Raw genomic sequence first — 24,167 nt, 5'->3', positions numbered from 1 at the left:
TGCTGCTATACCAACAAAGGTGGTGGGCAGGTGGCATGTTGAGGAACAAATGCTGAAGAAGACTTCGAAGAAGATAAACTTTTCGTGGAATTCAAAAAAAAAAAAAGACAATGATAATTATGATAAAAATAATTATAATATTGATTTCTATTATTTAATCGTATTTTTTCTAAATTTGACTAGTTAAAAATAAATCAAAAATAGTTCTGAAGCATCCTAGGGCACACTTTCAACCGTTTCCATCAACTTCTCTATAATATTCTTTAATGCAAAAGCACTCGCAACACAATCCTTATCATCAAAGCAGGATCTACCTTCTTCAGCTGCCTTACAAAGCTTGGGATCTAAAGGAACCTTACCGAGAAATGGTATCATCATTTCCTTACACATCCTCACTGCTCCACCGCCACTACTATCAAATACTTCAGTGCATGCAATCATATCCACCATTTCAGGTGCTTTTTCTCTCATGAATTTCAAAAACCACTCTGTAACATCTTTCTGTTCACCGTTACTTGCCAACTTCAAAAACTTGAAATCCATCACGGGCTGGCACAACCCGCTCATATTCTCCACAACCCCAAGAACTTTCACTTCAGCTTGCTTGCAAAAATTCACTCCTTTTCTCACATCAGTAAGAGAGACTTGCTGAGGTGTAGTAATTATAATTGCACCATCTAATCCAGTGGCACCAAGGAGCTTAACAATTGAAATTTGTTCATCTGAGGTTCCAGGTGGAGCATCAACAATTAGAAAGTCAAGTTCATTCCAATAGACATCTTTTAAAAACTCTGTGATAAGCCAACTTTTGCGTGGACCTCTTAATATAATAGGATCATCAGGATCAGAATTCACAAACCCAATTGACATGACACCAAGGTTGGGCTGCACATAGACAGGATCACACCCAAAGTTGCTCCGGTGTAGCTCATGACCTTCTAGGCCAAGCATCTTTGGGATGCTTGGACCACAAATGTCTATGTCAAGAAGACCCACTTCAAAGTCCTTCGCCGCTAAAGCAAATGCCAACTGGGCAGAAAAAGTGCTCTTGCCAACTCCTCCCTTTCCTGATAAGACCAATATCTTATGTTTCACAGTAGCCATTCTTTCTTTTATAGCAACCAGATCTGCAGACATATATAGCACCAAATTTCATATTAATTCATGCAATTCAATTGCTTGACACCTTAATTTATCTAAAATTATGAAATGCACCATCTAAACACAAGCTATATATGAATCTTAAAGGAAAAGTTTAGCAACAAGATAGAGAGCTCACATCTTACATTTCTAAAACTTTATAATGCATGCACCAGGACCAAATTAATCTTATTGATGACATTTTTATTAATTTACACACCATTGGGATGGTGACATGACAATCAGAAAATAATTTAATTTGTAGCTAACTTTTATTTCATGAATCACATAATAAGCTTATATAAATAAATAGCTCTTGATAGTTATTAGAAGGAGGCCACGAGGGATAAAAGCATAAGATAACAGTGGAGCTAGAGTACCAGAGTCAGGTCCTTTGGGGGAACTAGTGGCACAAGTTTGCTGATTTGGGCATCCTTGGCATCCATCGGATTTTCCAGCAGAGTCAGATTGAGAACCTGGGCAATCTGTAAATGCGAAAACACGACAATCAATCATATTATATAGAAGCAAAAAATTGAAATTCAAAAAATAAGTTAAATGTGTACATACGGTCATTGGCATTCTCAGGAATATCTCCCTTCTCCATGGAAGCTCTTTTGGATAAAGAAAAGCTGGGAAAGTTTATTTATCTGAACGAAGAATGTGACAAATAAAGATGAGAAACGTTTATAAGGGTTGTTGTAGTCCAATTCCAATATAATGATAGGCAACGAGAAGAAAGACTTATATACATGTGTTTTTTTTTACAGTCAGAATAAAGAACCTCACGCCTCATAATCAAGAGACCACAGGAAAGATATGACAGCAAAGCTTTTCATGTGTATTGATTCTTCTATCACTTTAATTAAATTCCTGATCACAGTGCACTCTTATTGGCATGTACAATAGCTATACATACAAAGATATTGTTTTATCTGTTATTTACCATATAGGCTAGGCTAGACAACATGTTTGTTGATAAATATCCTAATACAGAGAGATAGATACCGTACCAAAACCTGTCCTTGTTTCCACTCAAATATTAAGACATTCATATTAACACCACCACACACAGAGTAGAAATCAGTGATTAAAAAATCCATGAATTTCAGAAAGAGATCAAAATAGAAGATAATTAGTAGCAAGCAACGGTACGTACCTGAGTGTGTTTGAAATCCAAAACCAGGTTGTTGTTCTGTTCCAGCGAGTCCCTCTGTGACAGCCTAATGCATGCAATTCACTCCTTCTTATAAGCGTGTTCCAGCGAGTCCGTAAGGAAGACGATAGATCATAGATGAAACGGCCAGGGTTAATGGAAGGGTTTCCTTTTCTATTATTATTAAAAGATATATTCAATATTATCTTATTTTCCATTCTTAAATATTTAGAAAGATACAAAAATATATTTTCCTATTAGGGTTTATCTGATCCTAACAATGTCTTTTACGCTTTGTAAATTAGATTTCTTTCATTTACATAATTTCATGTTTGGATTATATTTTCTTTATAAATACTTAGACAACAAATTTGACAAGAGTATTTTGATGTATAAACTATAATTTTTCGTTCAAAAAAAAAACTATAATTTCATAGAATAAAATTATCATGATTCAAAACTCTCGCTTGCACATAAAGGATTTCGTAAATACCATTAATCTAAGACTCAATATGACCTCCAAGGCTACAACACCAAATGGAAAGAAAAAAAAATGTACAGTACAGACTTAGCATGCGCAAAAAGCTATATATGTCATGAAGCACATGCAATAATAATATTTTGTAGTGGCCATCTTAAGTTTATAGGATAGCCATGTTATAAGCATGTTCACAACAGAGGCGGACTCAAAAATTTTGTAAAACCTAGGCAAATTTGAGTAAAAAATTTTATTTTTATGAAATAGTACCTCAGTTTTGCCCTCACCTTATTTTTGACCAATAGAGGTTAATTCATTGAAGTATGGCACAAAGGCCCAGAAGCTACAAACAATGAAAGGCCTAGGAGGCCCAAAAATTGCCCTTACCGCTAGAAAGAATAACACAGTAAGACGAATACTAGCGAGCAATTGTAGAGGAACCTAAGATGAATCCCTAGACTACCTGAATTAGGTTAAACCGTTAGAACTAATAGCCTGAGAATTATCAAAATATGGTGTGGTCCTTTTTCCCACACCTTTAAATTTTTCCCTTTTCTTCTTTTTTCTGGGCCCAAAATATGGTGTGGTCCAAAGGGGGGGGGGGGGAAATGGCCAGAGCCTGGGCACATGCCCAGGGTGGCCAGGAGGTGCATCCGCGATCCGCCTATGGGTACTATAGTACCCTACCCAGACCCTACCTCATTGCCATCCCTAGTCAAATCTAAAAGTTTTTTTTTCTTTTGAAGGGAAATCTAAAAGGTTTTAAAAAGTTCATTATAACCGAATAAATTAACGAAAAAGCAATATCAAAAGTTCCCTTATGGTGCTCCTTCATATCATTGTATAAAACCCTTATGTGAATAGTGATAAAAGAGCTTCTCCTTTGTAGTAGTTATAGATTAACTTAAAAGCTTGAATCTAATTAAGTTTGAATCTTTAGCAATACTTCATTAATTTCGTTTTTCTTCGTTTAAGTTAACATTCTAATTTTGGCTTTTAACAAATTGACTTAAGAAAACTTCCATGGACCCCAAATCTCTCTCGTGCTGGCCATTCAGTTCATACGATTATGCTTATGATCTAGTTCAGTTCACCATGCTGCCAGATTCTAGGAGCTAGTAAAACATAACTTTTTTTTAATAAAGAAAATCAATAACCCTTTACATTAATTTGTAGAAAACAAATCAATAAACCTCACACAATGACTCAATTGACTTGACACATCTATATAGGAGAAAATAACACCTAATTCTCCAATGAATCAACTAATATATGATGATAAAAGCAGAGAACTTTAGTCTTGTAACAGCAAAATCCATCAGAACAGCAGAGCACAACAGTGTTGCTAATTGTCACCCACACCAAACAAAATCTAAACTTGGAAAGGCCATACACGATTTGACATACCACAGTCACACACGATTGCATTCACTAGTTAGAATTCATTCACTATTTTGTTCATCTCTTGCTATGCATATTCATTCATAACTTGGTTTTAGAATGTCAGTCTATCCATGTAGACTTGAACATTAGATGAGTTTATTAACCATTTATGCTACTAATTGTGCAGTGCACATTTGCAATCCATGTTTAGACCCTTGTTTTTTTGTCAACATGTTTAGACCTTAAAATCACATTTATTTATAATTAGCTTGTTTGCTAACGTGTTTTGGAGTATGTGTTCAACACACATCCAAACATGCTAGTAAATGATCAATGCACTACCTGCAGACCTTGATGGCAGTTCAATAACAATAAAGTGTATGTTGGGAAAATAGAGCTGACTGAGAATCACATGTAACAAAACCACGTCAAAGAGAAGCTACAAATAGTAGCTTTTGTAGGATTGGACAGGATTATGAGTCATAACTGATAACCAAACACAATGTAAGTTCAAAAAGATAATTTGTGATAATCTTTAAAATTTTTGATCCAACAAGAAATTGTTGTTTTCAGTCAAGTTCAGGTTTGTGTTTCTTAAGAGCAGCATTATCTCAGCTTTTGGAAAATCACTTCCAATTATGCTACTATCTACATGCTTTGATATTTTATTTTCATTTCTATGAACTCTGCATCAGATTTCTATTGAAACACAGTATATACTTGAAGACAAAATACCAATATTCACTGCATACATCTCAGCTTGTAACATTAGTACTTAAAAGATGAACTTCAAATACTAGTCAAAGTAGTAATGAAAAACCCGGTTTGGAAGAGCTTATCTTATAGCATAAATACTTACGCGAGTTTGAGAGAGCTTATGTAAATAGCTTATGACTGACATATAAGTTGGGTTCAATATATTTTTATAAGTGGTTCAGATTAGCTTATGAATTAACGTTTGTATCTATCTATAAATAACCTATTTTGAGCTCATTTCAATAAGCTTCTCAAATTAGCTTATAAATAAGCACTTATGCAATAACTTCTTATTTCCATAAGTGCTTAATTAAGATTTTTACCCAAACACACCCATAGCCATATGAACTTCTATGAGCAATAGAAATGAACTTAAAGCAGTTTTCAAAAAATGCCAATGTTCAAGATTAGTGAAAGCTACCTTGCACTACTCTTTCTGGCATTATTCATGGCAGTTTCATGTGCCATCTCCTGCATCTTTACAAGATTGGCATATACTCCATTTTCACCTTTGGAACAGAGCTCATCATGAGTTCCAATTTCTGAAACACTTCCTTGCTGAAGTACTGCTACGAGATCAGCTTTGCGGATGGTGGAGAGGCGATGCGCAATTACAAGAGTTGTTCTGCCAATCATGAACCTGTCAAGGGCTTCCTGTACAGCTTTTCTGACTCAGAGTCCAATGCACTTGTTGCCTCATCTAGGAGAAGAATTGCTGGTTTTTTCAGCATTGCCCTTGCTATCGCTATTCTCTGTTTTTGCCTTCCAGAGAGTTGCAGACTTGCAGCCCTCTTTCTCCTACCTGCCATTACAAAAAATTTACTTTCTCAGATATTAATATAACAAATTATCATTTTCTAAGGTTATGTTTGAATTGATAGGAAGAATGAAATGTATTCCATTTCATCCAGTATCTCTATTTTTCTTCTCTAAGTGTGTTTGGTTTCCGGTTGACAACACATTCAACTGACATATTTGGCTTTCCAACAGTTTTTCCAAATGAGTAAAGTTGTTGGATTAAGAAGCACATTCAATCCAACCCAATAGATAAACAAATACACATTTCCATACCATTGTATCCACTTTTCAAACATGAGTGAAACTTCACTTCATCCCATTACAAAATATTCAAATACTAGTTTGATGGTTTTAATTCATTCCATTCCATCAATCCAAACACAGGCTAAGAGTCCTAGCTATACCTAGATGGGGAGCAAAATGACTCTCAATTAATCTAGGACTAACATTATCATGAATCAATTAATTGGTGGAGGATTTATACTAACCCTGACACTTTGTTGGCTCGGATCTTCCGTGGTGTGTATTTTCAGAGTGGTATAATTTGGAGAGCCAAAAAAGGATATCGCCCAAGCTATGCTTGGTCTAGTATCCTAAAGACTAGCTGAATGTTTGAGAGGGGTGGGTTGTGGTGTATAGGTGATGGTTCTAAGGTCCGAGCCTGGACGGATAAATGGTTACTGAATGGGGTGCCTCTCACTTATCATCATGATGTGGTGGAAGAAGTTCCTGATGCAGCTTCTGTTTTGGTTAATTTGGATGTAATTGCTTTTAGGCTAGTTAGCCCTTAATAAATTTTAGGTTTAATTTCAAAAAAAAAAAAATCCAAAATTACTCTCGTGAGGAGCTATAAAGCCAAATCTTGCTCATTTTATAGAAACCTCAAACTTATTTAACCCTATAATATGTAAAAACTTTTTTTATTGTATCTTAAAGTAAAATTGATTTTTTAATATTTAGAATAGGCATAACGCGGCTTCAACCATTAACTTAGATATGAAAGTTGTTCTACCATTTATTTATTTTTTACATCGGAAATAATTCTACCATTTATTTTTTAGTTATGATATATACATACCTCTCAACTTCTTTTCCACCTTCATTTCTATCTATTTCTCTTTTCTCTATCAATAAAATCATTTATCACATATTTACTTTATCTCTAAGGGCCCGTTTGTTGCGACGTACAGTATTAGACATGATAGTATAAGACCTGATAGTATTAGGCCTGATAGTATAAGCCCTAATAACTTTCTTATACTATTCAGCGTTTGGCCATACTTTGTATAATTTACCATATCGTTTAAATTAATGCAATTTTATGTTTAGTGAAGTATTGAATAATGATATATAATAAAAATCAAATGTGGAGGTGATTATAACGGTGGTGGCGGTAGTGATGGAAGTGGTGGTAGGTTGGTAGTGGTGACAATGGTGGTAGGTTGGTGTTGGTGGCGGTGGCGATGGTGACAGTGGAGATAGGTTGGTGGTGGTGGTGGCAGCGATGGTGGTTGTGGTGGTGGCGATGATAGGGTGGTGGCAATAGAGTATAAGGGGACTTTGATGGATAAGCTTATACGATACAATGTCATCACCAAACAATGAATAAACTCATAATGTATTGTATAAGCTTATACTATCATGCCTAATACGGCGTGCCAAACGAGCCCTAATTTTTTCTTATCTCTTTCTTCCTCTACTTCTCCACACCTTAATATTTAAGGGATGTGTCATGTGTGTTTGCTCCATATAACCATAAAAAATTTACACTAGCCATTTTCTTTTTCTTTTTAAAAAACTAAAATTAAAAGCTATAAATATTTACGGACAAAGCCCTAGAAATGAAACAAGTGAACCAACACCCCTTCCCCCAAAGAAAATGGCTGAATCAATTTGCAGAACCCTAAGAGATGGCGCGTTAGAAGGAGAGCTCGCTCCCACTCTCACAATCACCGACTCTCTCACTTCACCACTCGCCTCCGATGTATTCTCCCACCTCCTCCTTCAACTCTCCTCGCACCTCATCGCATCAAAATCCCACTCACAGTTCCGTAGTGGTATCGTCATTGTTGCACTTTCTCGGACTCCATCGTCTTATGCTGCTTTGTTCAAGACCAAGGGTATTCATATTTCATCTTCTAACAACAACTGGTAATTCACCAAAACTCATTTCACTTTCTTTAGTTTAAACAAATTTCGATATGTTTACATTCAACAATAATGTTATTTTGCAGGATTCACATTTTGGATTGTTACACTGATCCTCTTGGTTGGAAAGAAAAGCCAAGGAAGTCACAAAATGTTACAAATCCTTCACACCAAGTTTCACTTGCTACTACTTCTTATAAAACCGTCAAGGATTTGGATAAGTTGTTCTCGGTAATTACTGAACTTGGCAGAGGTATTGCAGTTAGATTGTTCTGTAACTAATGTTGGATTTCACTAAATAATCATTTTTATTTTGAATAATTTTTCTCAATTCATGTGTAGGATTGATTGGAGAAAATAAAGCGCGCTTCTGTGTGGCCATAGACTCGGTAATTTTTTTTCATGCTATGATTGTCAAAATATGATAAAAATTTCCTGCTAAAGAGTTCTTGGTGTGATATTTTATCTGTTTGTGTATCCATAATCCTAACGGATTCTTGTTGGATATGATCAGCTAAGTGAACTGTTGAGACATGCATCGTTGCAGTCAGTTGCCGGCCTTCTAAGCAATCTGCGTAGCCATGGTATTTGCTTTTGTACTGTTTTGAGTAAAGTTCCCTGCATAGTGTTATCTTGTTTATTGTTATTTGAGTAAAATTCTAGGAATATTAGAACATGTGGGATAGTTAATTTTCTCAGCAGCTAATATTCATGGCATGGATTGAGTTGATGCATCAATAATTTCTGCGTTAAACTTATTCCTGTTTTATGGTTGCAGATCAAATTTCAAGTATTTTTGGTTTATTGCATTCTGACCTTCATGAGGAGAGGGCGGCAGCTGTTCTAGAGTACATGTCTTCCATGGTGGCCAGTGTGGCACCACTTCATCATTCTGCTGAGAGAGGTAATTTAGAGAACTCCTTATCGGAGCAAAACTTCACCAAGGGAAGACTTAATGTCAGGTTCAAGCGCAGAAATGGGCGAGTTAGAGTAACGGTGATCTTTTTCTTCCTGTTTGCAAAATTATTTGAAATTTCTAATCTGAAAAATTGGTGCACTGATATAATATCTCTACTACTCAGTGTGAAGAATTTAAAGTTGAGGCTGGAGGAATCAGCTTGACCTCTGTTTCATCAGCTGATGGAGCAACCGTTGCAGGCCTACTGCCAAAGGTCAGTTTATAGTTTCCCATGCATGGAAAACTGGTTTTACATGTGATTCGTGTGTCTTCTCCTAGGAGGAAAAGCCTAATTCCTCACAACCTTTTTGTAATTGAAGATTTTAAATAGTTTTAAGAAGAAAAAGGATATGCATAAGAAAACATTAATCTCTTAGTGAAAGGAGAACATAGCTTTCACAAGTTTTTTTAAAAAACTAAAAAATTTAGATGATATGAAAGATAGCAGCACTCAAGCATAACTGTCCAACAACTTCCCAGTGTGCCTACTTAATTTTTTGGTTGGACTGCTGAGCGCTACTAACATGGCATTAAGGGTTTTAAAGTTGTGATTGATGGTTGTGGCTATTGTGGGATGATGCAACCAATTATGGCTGATTCAGTTTGCAATCTCAGGCTCTCTGCATGATGCAGTTGTGGGGGCCTCTACAACCTAGATTTTGAGACTGCATCATGTGATGTTCTCCACAATTTAAAATCTTTTAGTGCATGGTATAATTTCCATGCAAAAGATTGATGAGCAAATCAAAATGTTATATCTAATTTGCGACACTACAAACTGTCTTGGAAACATCTAAATCCATGGGTGCATAAGCACTTGGTTGGTTCACATGCTTTTATACACACATCAAGATACTTCTGATGTCTGAGCTGATGTGTGTACGTGGACACGGTCAGAAATACTAGTCAAGAGAATGACACCGATCAATTAAGAAATGCTTTGTATTTGTTATGTGAAGTTTTCTTTTCATTGACTGTAAATAAATAATAGGTAGAAACTTGATGTGTTTTTTTCAGGTACAATTCAATCTCCAGTTGTCAGAGAAGGAGAAAACTGATAGGGCAAAGGTTGTGCTTCCTTTTGAACACCAAGGTCTGAAATAGATTTAAATTTGTTCCCATCTTATATTGTTTCAATGAAATATTATTTGCTCTTGTACTTAAGCTCTTTTTTTCTTTTAGGAACTGGTAGACCAATACAAATTTATGATGGTAGAAGATCCCTTGATGATAACAGCAGTGAGGCTGCACCCATTTCAAGTGGTAAAAAGGAGAATTCTGAGATGGGTGAGATTATATATTTTCGTGATTCAGATGATGAGATGCCAGATTCTGATGAGGACCCAGATGATGATTTAGATATATGAACATTCTCTTGTTGGTATCTTCTGCATCCCAAGGTTACCTGAAGGATAGATTAGGTTTCTAATTAAGGCTTTGTTTGGATTTTGGGGGGATGGAATGAATTAGAATATAGAGGAGACAGAGGGAAAGATCCACAGTTTGTGTTGTTTAAAAGAGGATCTAACTCAATGGAAACCAATTGTATATGTTCCACTGCATTCTCTCACTTTTGTCCCCCACCCCAGTCTGAGAGAATTGGAGTGGAACAAAAATTGAAGAATGTAAAGATTGATTAATCCAAAGCAAACTTTGTGCCATTGAAGAATGTAAAGACTGATTCATCCAAGAGGGCGGCACCAATGTGTTTCATCTATCCTATGTAACAAATTGAGGATCTTCTCTTTTTATATGAGGAAGAGTACCATCAACAAATTGATTCATATTCTTTGATTTGAGAGCCTCACATAGCTTATGACCATGGATGATATAATTACCACCAGTGAGTGGAGCTGAAACCAAAATGGCTCTAGAAATATGAAGATTGATCCACTATCGGATTCTCCACATCGTCAAGAAATAACCAAACAGAGAATTGGATGAAGAAACCACCAACAGACAAATAATAAGATGAAGAAATGACCAACGAACAAAGAATATGGTGAAGAAATCACCAACCAACAAAATAAAACATATAGACGAATCTGAGAACCATTCACAATAATGTAGCCATGAGCGCGCACCAGATACCATATCAGAACATTACAAAAAATGTCGAGAGAAAAATGAATAAAGATGAGAGAAAATGTTAATAGAAGTCTTTGCTTCTATTTATATATGCTAGAAACTAACAAAAACTAGCAACAAACTTTGAAGCTAACGAAGTAGAAAATGTAACAAAATATAACTACTTGATATCACTAATGATGGGTCTAAACTGGTCAAGTCACTAGCGAGGTGTTGGTTGGGGAGGAAATGGCGGAACTCCGATCAAGGTGAGCTTTATCAAGTGAGAGATGGGATGGGATACGTCGATGCCGACCACCGCTGTCGAGCCCAGTAGGGTCTTTGCAATGACACTTCAATGCCTAAGTTAGTGGTTAGGGAGTTTAGGGAATTCTCTAAGACTTGGAGAAGAAAATGTGTGTCTGACTCAGTTTGTCTTGGCTTTTTATATTTGCCAGTAGGTTAGGGGAGGAATAGAAGGGTGCAATGTGTGCGAAGGAGCAGGTAGACAACACCAATTATTACCACAAGATAAATCCTACGGCTGGAAATTGTGCTGCAGGGGCTGCTGGAGGGAAAGCTGCGGGAGAGGATTTGTATCCTTGTTGTATCACAATGTGAATATGTGCTAGTATATTTAATTTCACATACATAATTATTTGTCCCCGAAGGTTAGCTCAAGTGGTAAGATTTATGAGACATAAGATTAGCGCCAGTGCCGTAAAAAGCCAAAGCCAAGAGCATAATGAATATAGGTATAAGTACCACCATTCAAAAGCTTGAAATGTATTAAAATCATACTCCCTCCGTTCCTTTTTAAGTGTCGTTCTAGAACAAATTTTTTGTTTCTATTTAACTGTCGTTTTGATGTTTTAGGTTCCATTTTGTCAATTATACCCTTACTTTTTCAATAACTCCACTTCACATTTCCCATAAAATTCTTCTTTCTTAATAACTATGAAGACCTTTATGACTTTTTGATTGGTTGAGAGTGGTAGATGGTTTAATGATATGAGAGAGTGGAAAAAAAAGTAACAATCCACTATCTTGGTTGGAGAGCTTTATGACTTTATGATTGGGATGTAAGAGGGTAGAATGGGAAAAACAACTCTAATAATCCACTATCTTGGTTGGAGAGCTTTATGCTAAAACGACACTTAAAAAGGAACGGAGGGAGTAATAAAAAACACATCAAAACCCATTTGAAGTTAGTTTGATACTATCTTGAGTTAGGTGAACTGAATTATGGCCTTTCTTTAATTCTTTTAAATGGTCTCTCGGAGCTTTAATTCTTAAACCGGGACAAACCACCTTAGGTGAGTTTACAACATAGTGGCATTGACTACTTGAATTAATCAAAGCCTCTTTTTAGTATGTTTTCTCACATGGCCAAACTTAAGTGAGTTTCCATCATCTTCTCCTTTGTGCGTCTACTTGTCCATCCCATCATTCTGATCTCCATTAAACTTCTTGCTCATTATTCATGATAGTCGAGCAAAATGATCTGATATATTTAGACACTCATGCTACATGTTGCCTTGCTTGGCATGTTTCATTTTATTGGAAAATGCTGGTGTTGTGATGCTATCAGTGTAAAAAGTTTTATTTGGGATTCATAAATTTGAGGCAAATTTCAGGCTATGGAAGTAGAAATGAAGACTTTCATGTCTTGTGATTTTAGGTGATCTACATGCAATAGTGTCTGTCAGCCTGCAATTGTTAACATAAGGGATGCATATAATTCTTTCTTAATAGGGGAATGAATGTTGAAATATTGTCCAATCTGCAAAGAAACTTCATTCTAGGACTGCATTCAAGTATTCAAATGCCAGCTAGTAGATACAAGCTGTTTGATATTTTCTAGAAACTGGAGGCATAAATACTTTCCTTGAAGGAAAAAATTTGAAATAGTGTTTTCATAGTACTGATTACTGAATGGTCTAAATTCAATTAGCTATTTGTCCCTAACAAAGTTTTGCAGATGTTAATACTTGAAGCACAACCAATTAACCTACCCTGATGTGATGAATTTATTGTGATCAGCTTCATCTATACAAGAATTTACCATTAGGTTAGTAAACGTCTCATCCCCCTTGTCCTTGGATTGCATTTCATTTATTTGTGGTTTATCTAGCAAAGGGATGATGATCAATTAACTTAGTAATGCGATCTAATGGGAACATTTTTTAACTGAAAAATACTTGCATGTAAAATGATGTGCTTTTTTTCTAGAATGGTGCTTATTTTGAGCCAGTGGTGGAGAAAATAAGACTAAAGCAACCGGAGGGTACCCACTTCTGCAGATGAGGCTAGAATACAAGGAAAGGAAGTGGCCTTTTTGCGTATTTGGAGTTGTTAACTTGTTTCAGTCTTCAACAAAGTCAATGTTCAGGGTATGGATATGGAGGTGGACACAATATTTACAACAAGCAGGTTGATTGACCAGGGAATGAAGGGGGGACTTGGAAAGCATGATTTTTAAACACAGGTCTAAACGAAACTTCTTATTATATATGAGATGGAGGGGTTTGTTATCAATGTGATTTCCTGACTGGAGTAATATGTGATGGCATAGACATTTGTTATCAATGTGATTTCCTGACTGGTCTAATAAATCACTATGTTAGATAACGTTCTTGAAAATTACATGAAAATATGGTCTCTCAGAAAATATTAATTCATCTATCATACTATTTCCATTGAACTTGTTTACAACTTAGCATAACATGTGAAGAAGAAAAGTGGTTCATCAACTTGTTTTCAGTATGGCATTTAATTTGGAGAAGAGATGGAGGAAAGACAACATTTGGGGAAAAAAACAATGCTTCATGCTTACTGGAATCGTGATTTTGAATACAATGGGTAATGGGGCAGCAAGAGTTGTTTTAGAAGTGATCTTATAGTAAAGTATTTAGGTTTCACCAGGTTATAATTTTCAAATTTATTTCTCAGCTTTACTGTGTTGCTAAAATAGCTTGGCAACTTAGATTACTTTCTTGTGGTTGAAGTCAAGACACTCTGATGGATGTCGCTTATTGGCTCAATCATAATATATTCATGATCTACTTATCAAGACAAACATGTTGTAACACAAGCCACTTTCTTCTCCAATGGTTTGTTCATCAAGACTGTCAAAATTTGATGGCCCTCTATTTTTAAAACCTACTTGATATTATTTGGTTCAAACATTGCTTGCTAGAAGTTGCATCTACAAAGTCCTTTATCTCTTTAACACACAGTCCAGCGACTCTCTGGATAGTAATCTTATATTGCTTTATACACTTGTGCTCATATAGTTAATTACATCCCACACTTATTTTATGCATATAAAAGTAGTTTACAGTTGTATACCAAACACTACCATTTTCTTTATGCTTTTAGTAATCTTGGTCCAGAATGTTAACAGCCTGACCAGCACCCATTAACTTGTTAATTGGTCTTTTTTTAAGCGGAAATCTTTTCATCTACTTGATGAAGTGTGAACGATTGACGAATAAATAAGCCTAAAAAGTTCAGACAAAAAGTAAACTTAACAAAGTGAAAAGAAAAACTTTCTGGATTCCAGTAATCTAGGTTAAGAAATGCAACAGCAACAACATAGATTGTATTATACCACAATGGGCAGATCAAATGTTCAATTTTATAAATGTAATTAGAATTAGAATTGGATTTTCACTCACATTTATAGTTCGGTTTGACCTGGTTCGGTATAATTTTGCTTGGTTTATTTGATTTGGTCTGGTTTCATCCTAATTCAGTCCAATCTGGTGTTCTAAATTGTTGTGTCGCGAGATGGTTAAACACTTTGAAAAATACCTAAATTGGCATGAGAGCAAACAACACAAGCTGATTAAACATCACATCTTTTACCAAAAATCTTAAGACAATGAACGTATGAATGTTCTTAATTTTATATTGATCAACATACTCATTGAACTGTTTACTCAAACTTGCTAATAAAGTGAAATGAATAAATAGTAATGTCTAAAAAAATATTTAATTTTAGATTTAGAGTTATTTAGAATTGTATAAGCATGTCCACATGGAGGTAGAGAGATCTGCGTGCATGTGTGATTTATTTCAGTGGAAACTGAGCATATTACAGACAGAGAGGCCCAACAACCCCTCGTGTCTAAATCTATTTAAAAACATTTCATGAGTCAACGAAGCATAGTCCATGGTTATGTTTATGTGTGTTCACATTATTTTTTTTAGTGTGTAACACAGGACAATGTGAAGAAGAGAAGAAGAAAAGACCCTGAAACATAGGGTCATTGTTCATTATAATTTATATGTCTCCCTTTTCCGTTACCACTGCATTGCATTAACCATAATAATAATATACTAATCTTTCAGCATCCCCACTAACCCCACTTTTTCTGTCTTCACTCCACAACTTGAAGCAGCTTTGAACTTTTGCACTTGTTTTTTTCACTCACATGGGCAGCTACCGTGTCTGCGTCTGTTTCCAGCGGAAGTTCAAGACGGCGGAGGCGGTGGTGCCCCCTGAGGTCCGTGACTTCTTCCACAAGTACTCTGATGGTGGGGCCCACATGACCCCTGACCAGCTCCGGCGGTTCTTGTTGGAGGTTCAGGGTGAGGAGGTGGTGGTGGAGGAGACTCAAAAGGTGGTGGAGCAGGTGTTGAAGAAGCGCCATCACATTACCAAGTTTGCCAGGCACAGCCTCTCCCTTGATGACTTTTATCACTACCTCTTCTCCCCTGAACTCAATCCCCCCATTGGATCTCAGGTTGTTACTCTCTATCTCTGTCTTGTTGCGTGAGTTGACTTCAAAGCCAGCACTTTTAGTTGGCACTGTTTTGGTTCTAGTCTCATCTCATCTAATGCAAAAAGGAAAAGAAAAAATCATGTGTTGGATGGATTCCATCTAGTATATTCTCGTTACATTAACGAGCTTTCATGTCGATTCTTGAGATTCATAAGAGTTTCCGTCATTTTTAATTTTGAAGTACATGCTAATGTCTGTTTACACAAAATATCCTAATATAGTCGCATTTGTGTATGTTCGGATTTTTATTGAACTCAATACTGATATACTTTTGATGACTTGGCCTCAAAGCCAAAGAGACACTACAATGTTAAGTTATCTTGCTGCCATTCACTTAACTTCTTTTGGTTTTTCCTTCTTTTGATGACTCTCTTTTTCCAAATTAAGGTATGAATATGATCCTTTGCAGACTTCCATGTCATTTTCTTGTTTCTTCTCATCAGTGTTTACGCTTTGTATAGATTCGAAGTGATGATATGCTATTTTGTCTTCGTGGGCTTATAGACCCCTTAAAATTTTCAAGATATCTATTTATCACTCAGTGCACTAGAACTCAATGAGGTCCTTCAAATTTTTATCTGAATGGTAATTTACGGATTTCTTGGATTAACATTAATTGTATGCTTTTAGCAGTGTAAAGGACACATTTGTTTCTGAACATAACTAGTAACTTTGCAATCATTTATGATAAGAACTGTATCTTTTTCTTTCCAATCTAAAACAGAAGAGGATCCAAGTGTTGGGGGGGAAAGACATGTTCATGTAAGCACATAAAAATGTACACGTTAGTAGGCCAAGTGTTTTTTAGTTAGAAGGAATGAAAAGGCTATGGTTACCCATTTATGAAGGTGTAAATGGAGTAAGCATTCACTTCCAGAAAAAAATGAACTAAAACTCTTATTATAAATTGAGATAAAAGCCTGTTAACGTTGCATTCATGTGGTATCCAAATACACGCAAAGTCTTCATTAACAATGTGATCTTGATTTAAGGAGCTTTGACCCTCTAGTGATGCTAACCTCTGAGTTTCGCTATGATTCAGGTTAATCAGGATATGACTGCTCCTTTGTCTCATTATTTCATATATACTGGCCACAACTCCTATCTCACTGGAAATCAACTCAGCAGTGATTGTAGTGATGTCCCCATTATAAAGGCATTGAAGAGAGGCCTCAGAGTGGTAGAGCTTGATATATGGCCCAGCTCTGATGAAGATGATGTGCTTGTTTTGCATGGAAGGTATTCAAATTTTTTACTGCTCAAGGAATTGCAAAACGGTGACTTTTGATACTGCATTTCCCTTTTCTGTGATGATTTCATGATTGGTATGACTATAAATATGTATAATTGTTTTTCCCTTTGAGAAACTCTTTGGTATGGCTGCAGAGGCATGTGGAAATTCATATCCTTTTAAGAGTAAAAGAATAAATAAGTGATGAAACAAAAAGTTCATGTTCTTCAAACTATCTTAGCTTGATGGATAAGCTATCACATAGTGTAAATCACATGAATTTATAGCTATAAACTAATGGGGAATTAGTATCCTCTTATGTCATGACTATGTCAAGTGAAACGTTGTGTCTATCTATCTCTTCATAAATATTAAAAAGGTCTCACTTATTCAGTACATATGAAGAGAGAGATATACACAAAATTTCAACATGAGGAAACATGAGAAAATTTCCACACGATAGGATCCCACAAACGAATCACTTGGATCTCTTGTCCTAGTAATCTTTTGCTTTGATTTTATATTTTGACTGATAATTGATGCTTAATAACAAACATATGCATAAGTTCATTGCTTCATTTTTTATATTATAGAGTCTAGAAGTTTACTAAGTGCCCTGAACTGGTGTTCACTTGTGAATGTAGGACATTGACAACTCCTGTGGACTTCATCAAATGTTTGAAATCCATTAAAGAACATGCTTTCTCTGCATCTCCCTACCCAATTATAATAACTCTGGAAGATCATCTCACACCAGAGCTTCAAGCTAAAGCTGCTCAGGTAATTTCTTATATCTTAAAGCAGTAAATCACCAAGATTCACAAAAAATTGGCATTGAATAATATGATGCTTTTTCTACGTTAGATGATTACTCAAACATTTGGAGACATGTTGTTCTGTCTGGCTCATGAAAATTTAGAAGAATTTCCTTCACCTGAAGAGTTGAAGTATCGCATCATAATATCGACCAAACCTCCAAAGGAGTACCTAAAATCTAAAAGTGTGAGAGAGAATTCCAAAAATTCGCTGAGATCAAAGGATTCTGATGAAGATGAATGGGGAAACGAGGGAACTGATGTTGCAAAAGCACAAAATGAAGATGATAAGGTAGATTATGAATTGCACTTCATAGAAGCCTCTATTTTTTCAAGATCATCTGATCATGTACTATTTCATTTGTCTTCCATAGGGAGAGTCTGTGTATAAGAGAAATCATCTCTACTGATGAGGAAATGTAACAACTTATATAAGGAATATGTGGAAACTAATCTAAAGTTACTCTATATTCCTAATTACATATCAGATATAGTATCCTAATTACATATCAGATATTTCCTAATCTCAGTAGAGTTATAGTTTCTCTTATACCCAGATTCTCCTATATCTTCTGATGATTTGTTCTTTTCTTTTACAGGGTGACTCTGATACAAATCAACTGAGTGATGATGATGAATCAAGTGATGATGACTCTGAAACAAATGAGGAGAGTGATTATAAGCGTCTAATTGCTATTCATGCTGGAAAACCCAAGGGTGGTTTGAAGGAAGCCTTAAAAGTTATAGATGGAAAAGTTAGACGCCTTAGCTTAAGTGAACAAGCCCTTGAAAAGGCTGCAGAGCCACTTGGAACTGATCTTATCAGGTATCTGGTTTCTTAGCAAAAATCAGATATTATTCTTAAATGATCTACTACTATGCTTATGCTTTTCGACAAACTCTTCAACAATCTGAATGTAATGTTTTCAACTCATATCATAGATTCACCCAGCAGAATTTTTTGAGGGTGTACCCCAAGGGTACGCGGTTCAACTCTTCCAACTACAAGCCACAGGTTGGATGGATACATGGGGCTCAAATGGTTGCATTCAATATGCAGGTATGCTTCACTTTTCCCCTTTGCTCTGAATGACAACATATAGGGCATTTTTTGTGTCACTGCTTTTCAAGATAATTGCTCTTTATCTTAGTGTAGTGCATGTTTGAAAAGCCTTCTACAATTGATTCTAAAGGAAGAATCAATCCTGGTGAGAAAATTTTGTGAGTAGATTTTGGGCTCCAAAATTTATTATGAGAAAATAGAAGCTGATTCCAATCATGCTATTTCTATTAGTTTCTTCAAATAGAGTCAAAGTTGAAGCTGAGGATTCACCTTGACATGATATACAGTTTCATTTATGCTAATGCTCTGCATTGTGTTGATGTGTTTTTCTCCCTTAAATTTTGAATATCAATGCAGTTATTCTCAGTTTATCACAACATTATTATGGTGCATGTAATTAATTAGGTAACATTGTAACATCATTGTTAAATTAATATTGGTTGAATGTATGATTATTGCATATTGAATGACCAATGCTTCTCCTTCTTTCATCTTGATTCATTCTGCTTTAAGAGGTAAATTTATGTTGACATTTTAAACATAGGAATAAAAGTCTTTGTTCTCATCACAGGGATATGGCAAAAACCTTTGGTTGATGCATGGAATGTTTAGATCCAATGGTGGATGTGGTTATGTCAAAAAACCAGACTTTCTTATGAATGTAGGACCAAATCATGAGGTATTCAATCCTGAAGATGAGCTGCAAGTGAAGAAGACTCTAAAGGTAAGGATAATATTGTCAAAATCAAAGAGTTAGAAAGTGTTCATGAATTTATCTTACACTGTATTTAACTTAAATCTCACTGGATAGGTGAAAATATATCTGGGAGATGGATGGCGCATGGATTTCAAACAAACTCACTTTGACTCTTATTCTCCACCAGATTTTTATGCCAGGGTAATTTTTTTAATCATCTTCAACTTGCAAAGTAACTCCTTATAAGCCAATACTAGTATACTACTTCTCCATGTTTACTCATGATAGGAACCCAATTATTAGGAATAGGCCCAATACTACTAGAGTCCATGAAAGTAAGAGGAAGAGGTGCAATGCACCAAATCTTTTCCCTTGAGAGGAGTAACCGCTTGCTGAGGTGGCATGAGCTGTGCAGGTAGAGAGAGAGAGAGAGAGAGATTGGGGATTATATAAGCATGTATTGTGTGAGAGAGAAGGTAGGCTTGATTTGGGATTAGGCTTGGGAGAGTAGAGGCACTCTCGAATTGCCTCAGTTTCTTATCTTTAATTTTCTACTGTTATTTGTAATTTCCTAAAACACTGCTTCTGGGTATTTTCCAGAGGATTCAGTGTTCATCTATCCTATTTTCACTCTCAGTCATTGTGCTATTTTCTGGTTCCTAACATTGGTATCAGAGCACCGATCTAGGTGTTGTGGTAGCCATTGATTCATGAAGATGTTTCCAGAGTTTGATAGGAGATGGGCTTATGGATGGATCATCACAGGGGAGCAACACTGTGAGGCCAAAGGAGTATCTGAAGAGAAGAAATTCTCAGAGGCAGAGAAGGCGTTGACACATGATGCGCTGATTTGGTGGTACGACTGGAAAAGAAGAAATCAGAGGGCAACATGGATGGATTTTGTGATAGCATTACTAAGAAAATTCGAACCAGATTCTGATTCGTTCCTACCAGATCCAGTTCAAGATACAGGGGAGGAAGAAACTCAGAGGGATGAAGCCAGAATAGCCAAAGCCACCAACCTGGAACTGAGAAGAAATTGGTGTGAAGAATGGGTCCAGTTTCATAGCAGTGAAGATGAACGGCTCGAAGATGACGAAATTTCAGAGAACAAGAGAAGTGAGGCGATTCCGACGGAGATCATCGTGACTACGCCGGAGGAAGAAGCTGGAGCAAAAAGGAACGAGCAGCAACCACCACCTAAACCACCGGATCTGGTTTTAGTAGCAGGGGTTCACGCGGTGGGGAATCTGACCAAGGTTACGGAACGTCAAGATCGCGGTTCAGCTCCGGCAAGGTTCACCACCATGGCTAATCGGCGACCACCACCCAAGCCGCCGAACTGGGTTTCACTAGCAGTGGCTGAGGAGAAGCAAACAAATGCGACCTTGGAAGAGGTAGCATCAAACGCGAAAAAGGATTGCGTTTTGGGAATCAAAACCCAGGAAAGGGTAAAACCGGAATTTCAACATTTGAGCTCCACTTTTGACCTAATGGGCTTGGCCCAACAGGTTAGTAGTTGTGTTGTAATACAAAAATTGTTTCAAAAACCTCAAAGTGCTCTTGGCAGAATAGAGTGTTATTTAAATAACTTGGGCCCAGTGTTTGACACAAGGTACCATGGCCCAACAGTAAGTATACAAAACAAGCCTTTCAGTAAAATAAATTCTGAAATTATATTGGCTCAAGTTGGGAACGTTGTAGATGGAGAACAGGGGGCAGCTTACGTTCTTCACCCTAGAGCATCAATCATTCTCCCTTCTCCTATTTTTCCAGTGTATGTGAGTCAGCTAGAACTACCCAGGCCTGAATTGCATATGGATGGGGTGAGAGAAGTTATTCCAAGTAAAGACACTCCCAGGGGCAGAGAGAACATCGGAGTGAAGAGTAGAATTGATATTCAGACATTTGCTGGTACCCGTGTTTCATCTTCATTAGCAATTGCAAACATGCAGAAAATCCAACACTCACCCAAAACTTTTGATACCATGGTGGGGTCATGCCTATGGCAAGGAAAACCAAGCTATAGTTGTACTGAGTTACATAGACTGAGGGGGGGGACTTGAACAAAATTGGAAGCATTGCCAAGTGATAGTCAATTATTGGGAGAATTTGAAGCTGCAACCTCATGAATTAGGGTCATTAGATAAGACATCTAATCAGAATTTAAATGCTGATGTTGGCTCTAAGGGAAGTTGTGTTTTCTCATTTGCCTTGAGCTTTACACATTGGGATCCTGGAGGTTGTTCTTACTTCTCAGCAAAAATTGGGTCAACAAGTGTTGCCTCATGTTGGCTCATTGTCTCTACCGGATTAGAATTTGAATTTCAAAACCGGGGTTCACAAGTTACTGAGTTCAACAAAATAAGGGGAAGACAAGAACATATTGCCCGGCATCAACCTTTTGGGAGTACTTTGAGTTCTTTTCACTTTTGTTCGCATGGAAGTAGGGGGCTGATTTTTCATGGTGACTCTACTACTGGTCGAGTTAAGGATTTGTGGGCTCATTATATGTTTGATAATGGGGAATACTGCTGCTTGCTTCTTGTATCATGGTTAGAAGAAGAGCTAGTACCTGAAATGTTGAGTACTATTCTGAGGGCACTAGATCAACTAAGTGCTCAAGCATATCAGCTGCAAAGACCACTGGAATTGTTGACTGGAAATTGGCTAAATTCTCTGTCACAACTTCATAAATCAAGGTTACTAGCTGAGGAACCCTATCAGGCATTCAATGTTGGTTCTCATGGGAATTTCAAGGAGATATTGAGCATGGGAATGGAGGAGTATGAGCTGAAGAAGACTTTGGCAACTCCACAGCAAAATCAACCTCTTTTGCTTATGTTCTTAGCAGAGAATGAACTGTCAATACAGACTGCACAAGCGATGACAGCAATTCTAGGTTCTCTGGTTGCATTACACGGATTGATTACATGGCAAAATCTGCTGGACCAAGATGATTTAGCGGTTGAGTCAAAGGGAAATTATGATCTCGCATATGCCCGAAGCTTGTCTGGTTTTACACATTGGAATTCAAGGGGCTGTTCTGATTTTTCAGCAACAACTTGGCCCACATCTTTTCAACAATGGGATCCATGTGGTGGATTCTATAGTCCATACCCATATTCTGCAGGGAAGTGGATCAAAGGGAGGCTGTTACAGGTCACTTTGGGGGCAGCAACATACATTCAAGAAGGATTTTCCACATCCATCCTTGAGGACAAGGATGTTTGGAGGGGGGGAGTGATGATAGGAACCCAATTATTAGGAATAGGCCCAATACTACTAGAGTCCATGAAAGTAAGAGGAAGAGGTGCAATGCACCAAATCTTTTCCCTTGAGAGGAGTAACCGCTTGCTGAGGTGGCATGAGCTGTGCAGGTAGAGAGAGAGAGAGAGAGATTGGGGATTATATAAGCATGTATTGTGTGAGAGAGAAGGTAGGCTTGATTTGGGATTAGGCTTGGGAGAGTAGAGGCACTCTCGAACTGCCTCAGTTTCTTATCTTTAATTTTCTACTGTTATTTGTAATTCCCTAAAACACTGCTTCTGGGTATTTTCCAGAGGATTCAGTGTTCATCTATCCTATTTTCACTCTCAGTCATTGTGCTATTTTCTGGTTCCTAACAACTCATAAGCGAAAACTTATAGCTTCCAATCAGATCTGATTCGAGAGCATTTCAATGTCGAACCAAACATGTTATTTATGGCATAACTTGTCAAGCTTAATAACTAGTTTGGTTCTACATTCTCTACATTGAAAATTATATATGCCCTGTCATAAGCTTACTAGTTGTACTTATTTTCACGTGATCATAATCGTAGCTTTTGTGAGTAACTTCTAGGTTTCAGAATTGATTCTCCTGAAAGAAAGGCTGATCAAAATTAGACAACTTTGATTTCAGTTTTCTTTTCTGTACTTGTTACTTGAGCTTTTAAGTCAATTTGTGAGGCAGGTTGGTATAGCTGGAGTGCCAGCTGATGTAAGAATGAAGAAAACAAAGATCATAGAGGATAATTGGATACCGTATTGGGAAGAAGAGTTCACCTTCCCTTTAACTGTCCCTGAACTTGCTTTGCTCAGAGTGGAAGTGCATGAATATGACATGTCTGAGACCGATGATTTCGGAGGCCAAACTTGTTTACCCGTCACTGAACTGAAGCAAGGGATTCGTGCAGTTCCACTTTATGATCGTAAAGGAGAGAAATACAATTCAGTTAGGCTTCTTATGCGATTTGAGTTTATTTAAGCTGTTCTTTTGTACTTGCTTATATTGTTTTTTTTTACTGTAAATAAGAATGCTGCATCTTGCTTTCCATGTTAACTTTGCTTTTGCTTGGTTGGTTTTGGCCTAAACTTTCAAAAGATGTATATGTTTGATAACATTGTTTATTTGATTCTGTAAATAAACAGAAAATAATAGTAGAATTGGGTAAGACATCATGTCTAAACTCATTAATGTAATTACGACCTTGTAGTGAAGACTACCTTCTTATTTGACATTAGTTCTATACATAAAATTACACAGCTTCATCTAAGGTGAAATTGTTTAATACATACACTTAGTTAGACACCCCTTATTTTTTGTTATGTTATTCAAAAAAAACATAAAGTCAATTTGAAGTGTCTTTCTTAATGGAAAAGTTATCGTCTACAACAGATTCTTTTTTTCTCTTTTGGGGTTAAA

At 36.6% G+C, this 24,167-nt stretch overlaps 3 protein-coding genes across 3 annotated transcripts; 2 read left to right on the top strand and 1 right to left on the bottom strand.

The window, feature by feature from the left end:
- Positions 1-153: 153 nt before the first annotated feature.
- Positions 154-2,459, bottom strand: LOC130733995 (cytosolic Fe-S cluster assembly factor NBP35-like). Its single transcript, XM_057586286.1, has 4 exons — positions 2,300-2,459; positions 1,711-1,790; positions 1,521-1,625; positions 154-1,127 (listed from the first exon to the last, which is right to left on the bottom strand). The coding sequence occupies exons 2-4, from the start codon at positions 1,745-1,747 to the stop codon at positions 217-219; spliced, it is 1,053 nt and encodes a 350-aa protein (XP_057442269.1). The 5' UTR covers positions 1,748-1,790; positions 2,300-2,459; the 3' UTR covers positions 154-216.
- Positions 2,460-7,546: 5,087 nt separating this feature from the next.
- LOC130733993 (elongator complex protein 5) lies at positions 7,547-10,601 on the top strand. The gene is made up of 8 exons (XM_057586284.1): positions 7,547-7,862; positions 7,946-8,112; positions 8,202-8,248; positions 8,374-8,443; positions 8,638-8,855; positions 8,942-9,031; positions 9,835-9,910; positions 10,000-10,601. The coding sequence occupies exons 1-8, from the start codon at positions 7,591-7,593 to the stop codon at positions 10,182-10,184; spliced, it is 1,125 nt and encodes a 374-aa protein (XP_057442267.1). The 5' UTR covers positions 7,547-7,590; the 3' UTR covers positions 10,185-10,601.
- A 4,603-nt stretch (positions 10,602-15,204) lies between these two features.
- LOC130733992 (phosphoinositide phospholipase C 4-like) lies at positions 15,205-23,982 on the top strand. The gene is made up of 9 exons (XM_057586283.1): positions 15,205-15,635; positions 16,717-16,913; positions 17,550-17,685; positions 17,770-18,012; positions 18,320-18,546; positions 18,663-18,780; positions 19,355-19,507; positions 19,595-19,681; positions 23,436-23,982. Exons 1-9 carry the CDS (start codon positions 15,324-15,326, stop codon positions 23,727-23,729), a joined length of 1,767 nt encoding a protein of 588 aa, XP_057442266.1. The 5' UTR covers positions 15,205-15,323; the 3' UTR covers positions 23,730-23,982.
- The last annotated feature ends 185 nt before the right edge of the window (positions 23,983-24,167 follow it).

Source organism: Lotus japonicus, chromosome 1, assembly GCF_012489685.1.
Source record: "Lotus japonicus ecotype B-129 chromosome 1, LjGifu_v1.2".
Lineage (NCBI taxonomy): Eukaryota > Viridiplantae > Streptophyta > Magnoliopsida > Fabales > Fabaceae > Lotus > Lotus japonicus.
This window is presented reverse-complemented; position numbering and strand designations above follow the sequence as displayed.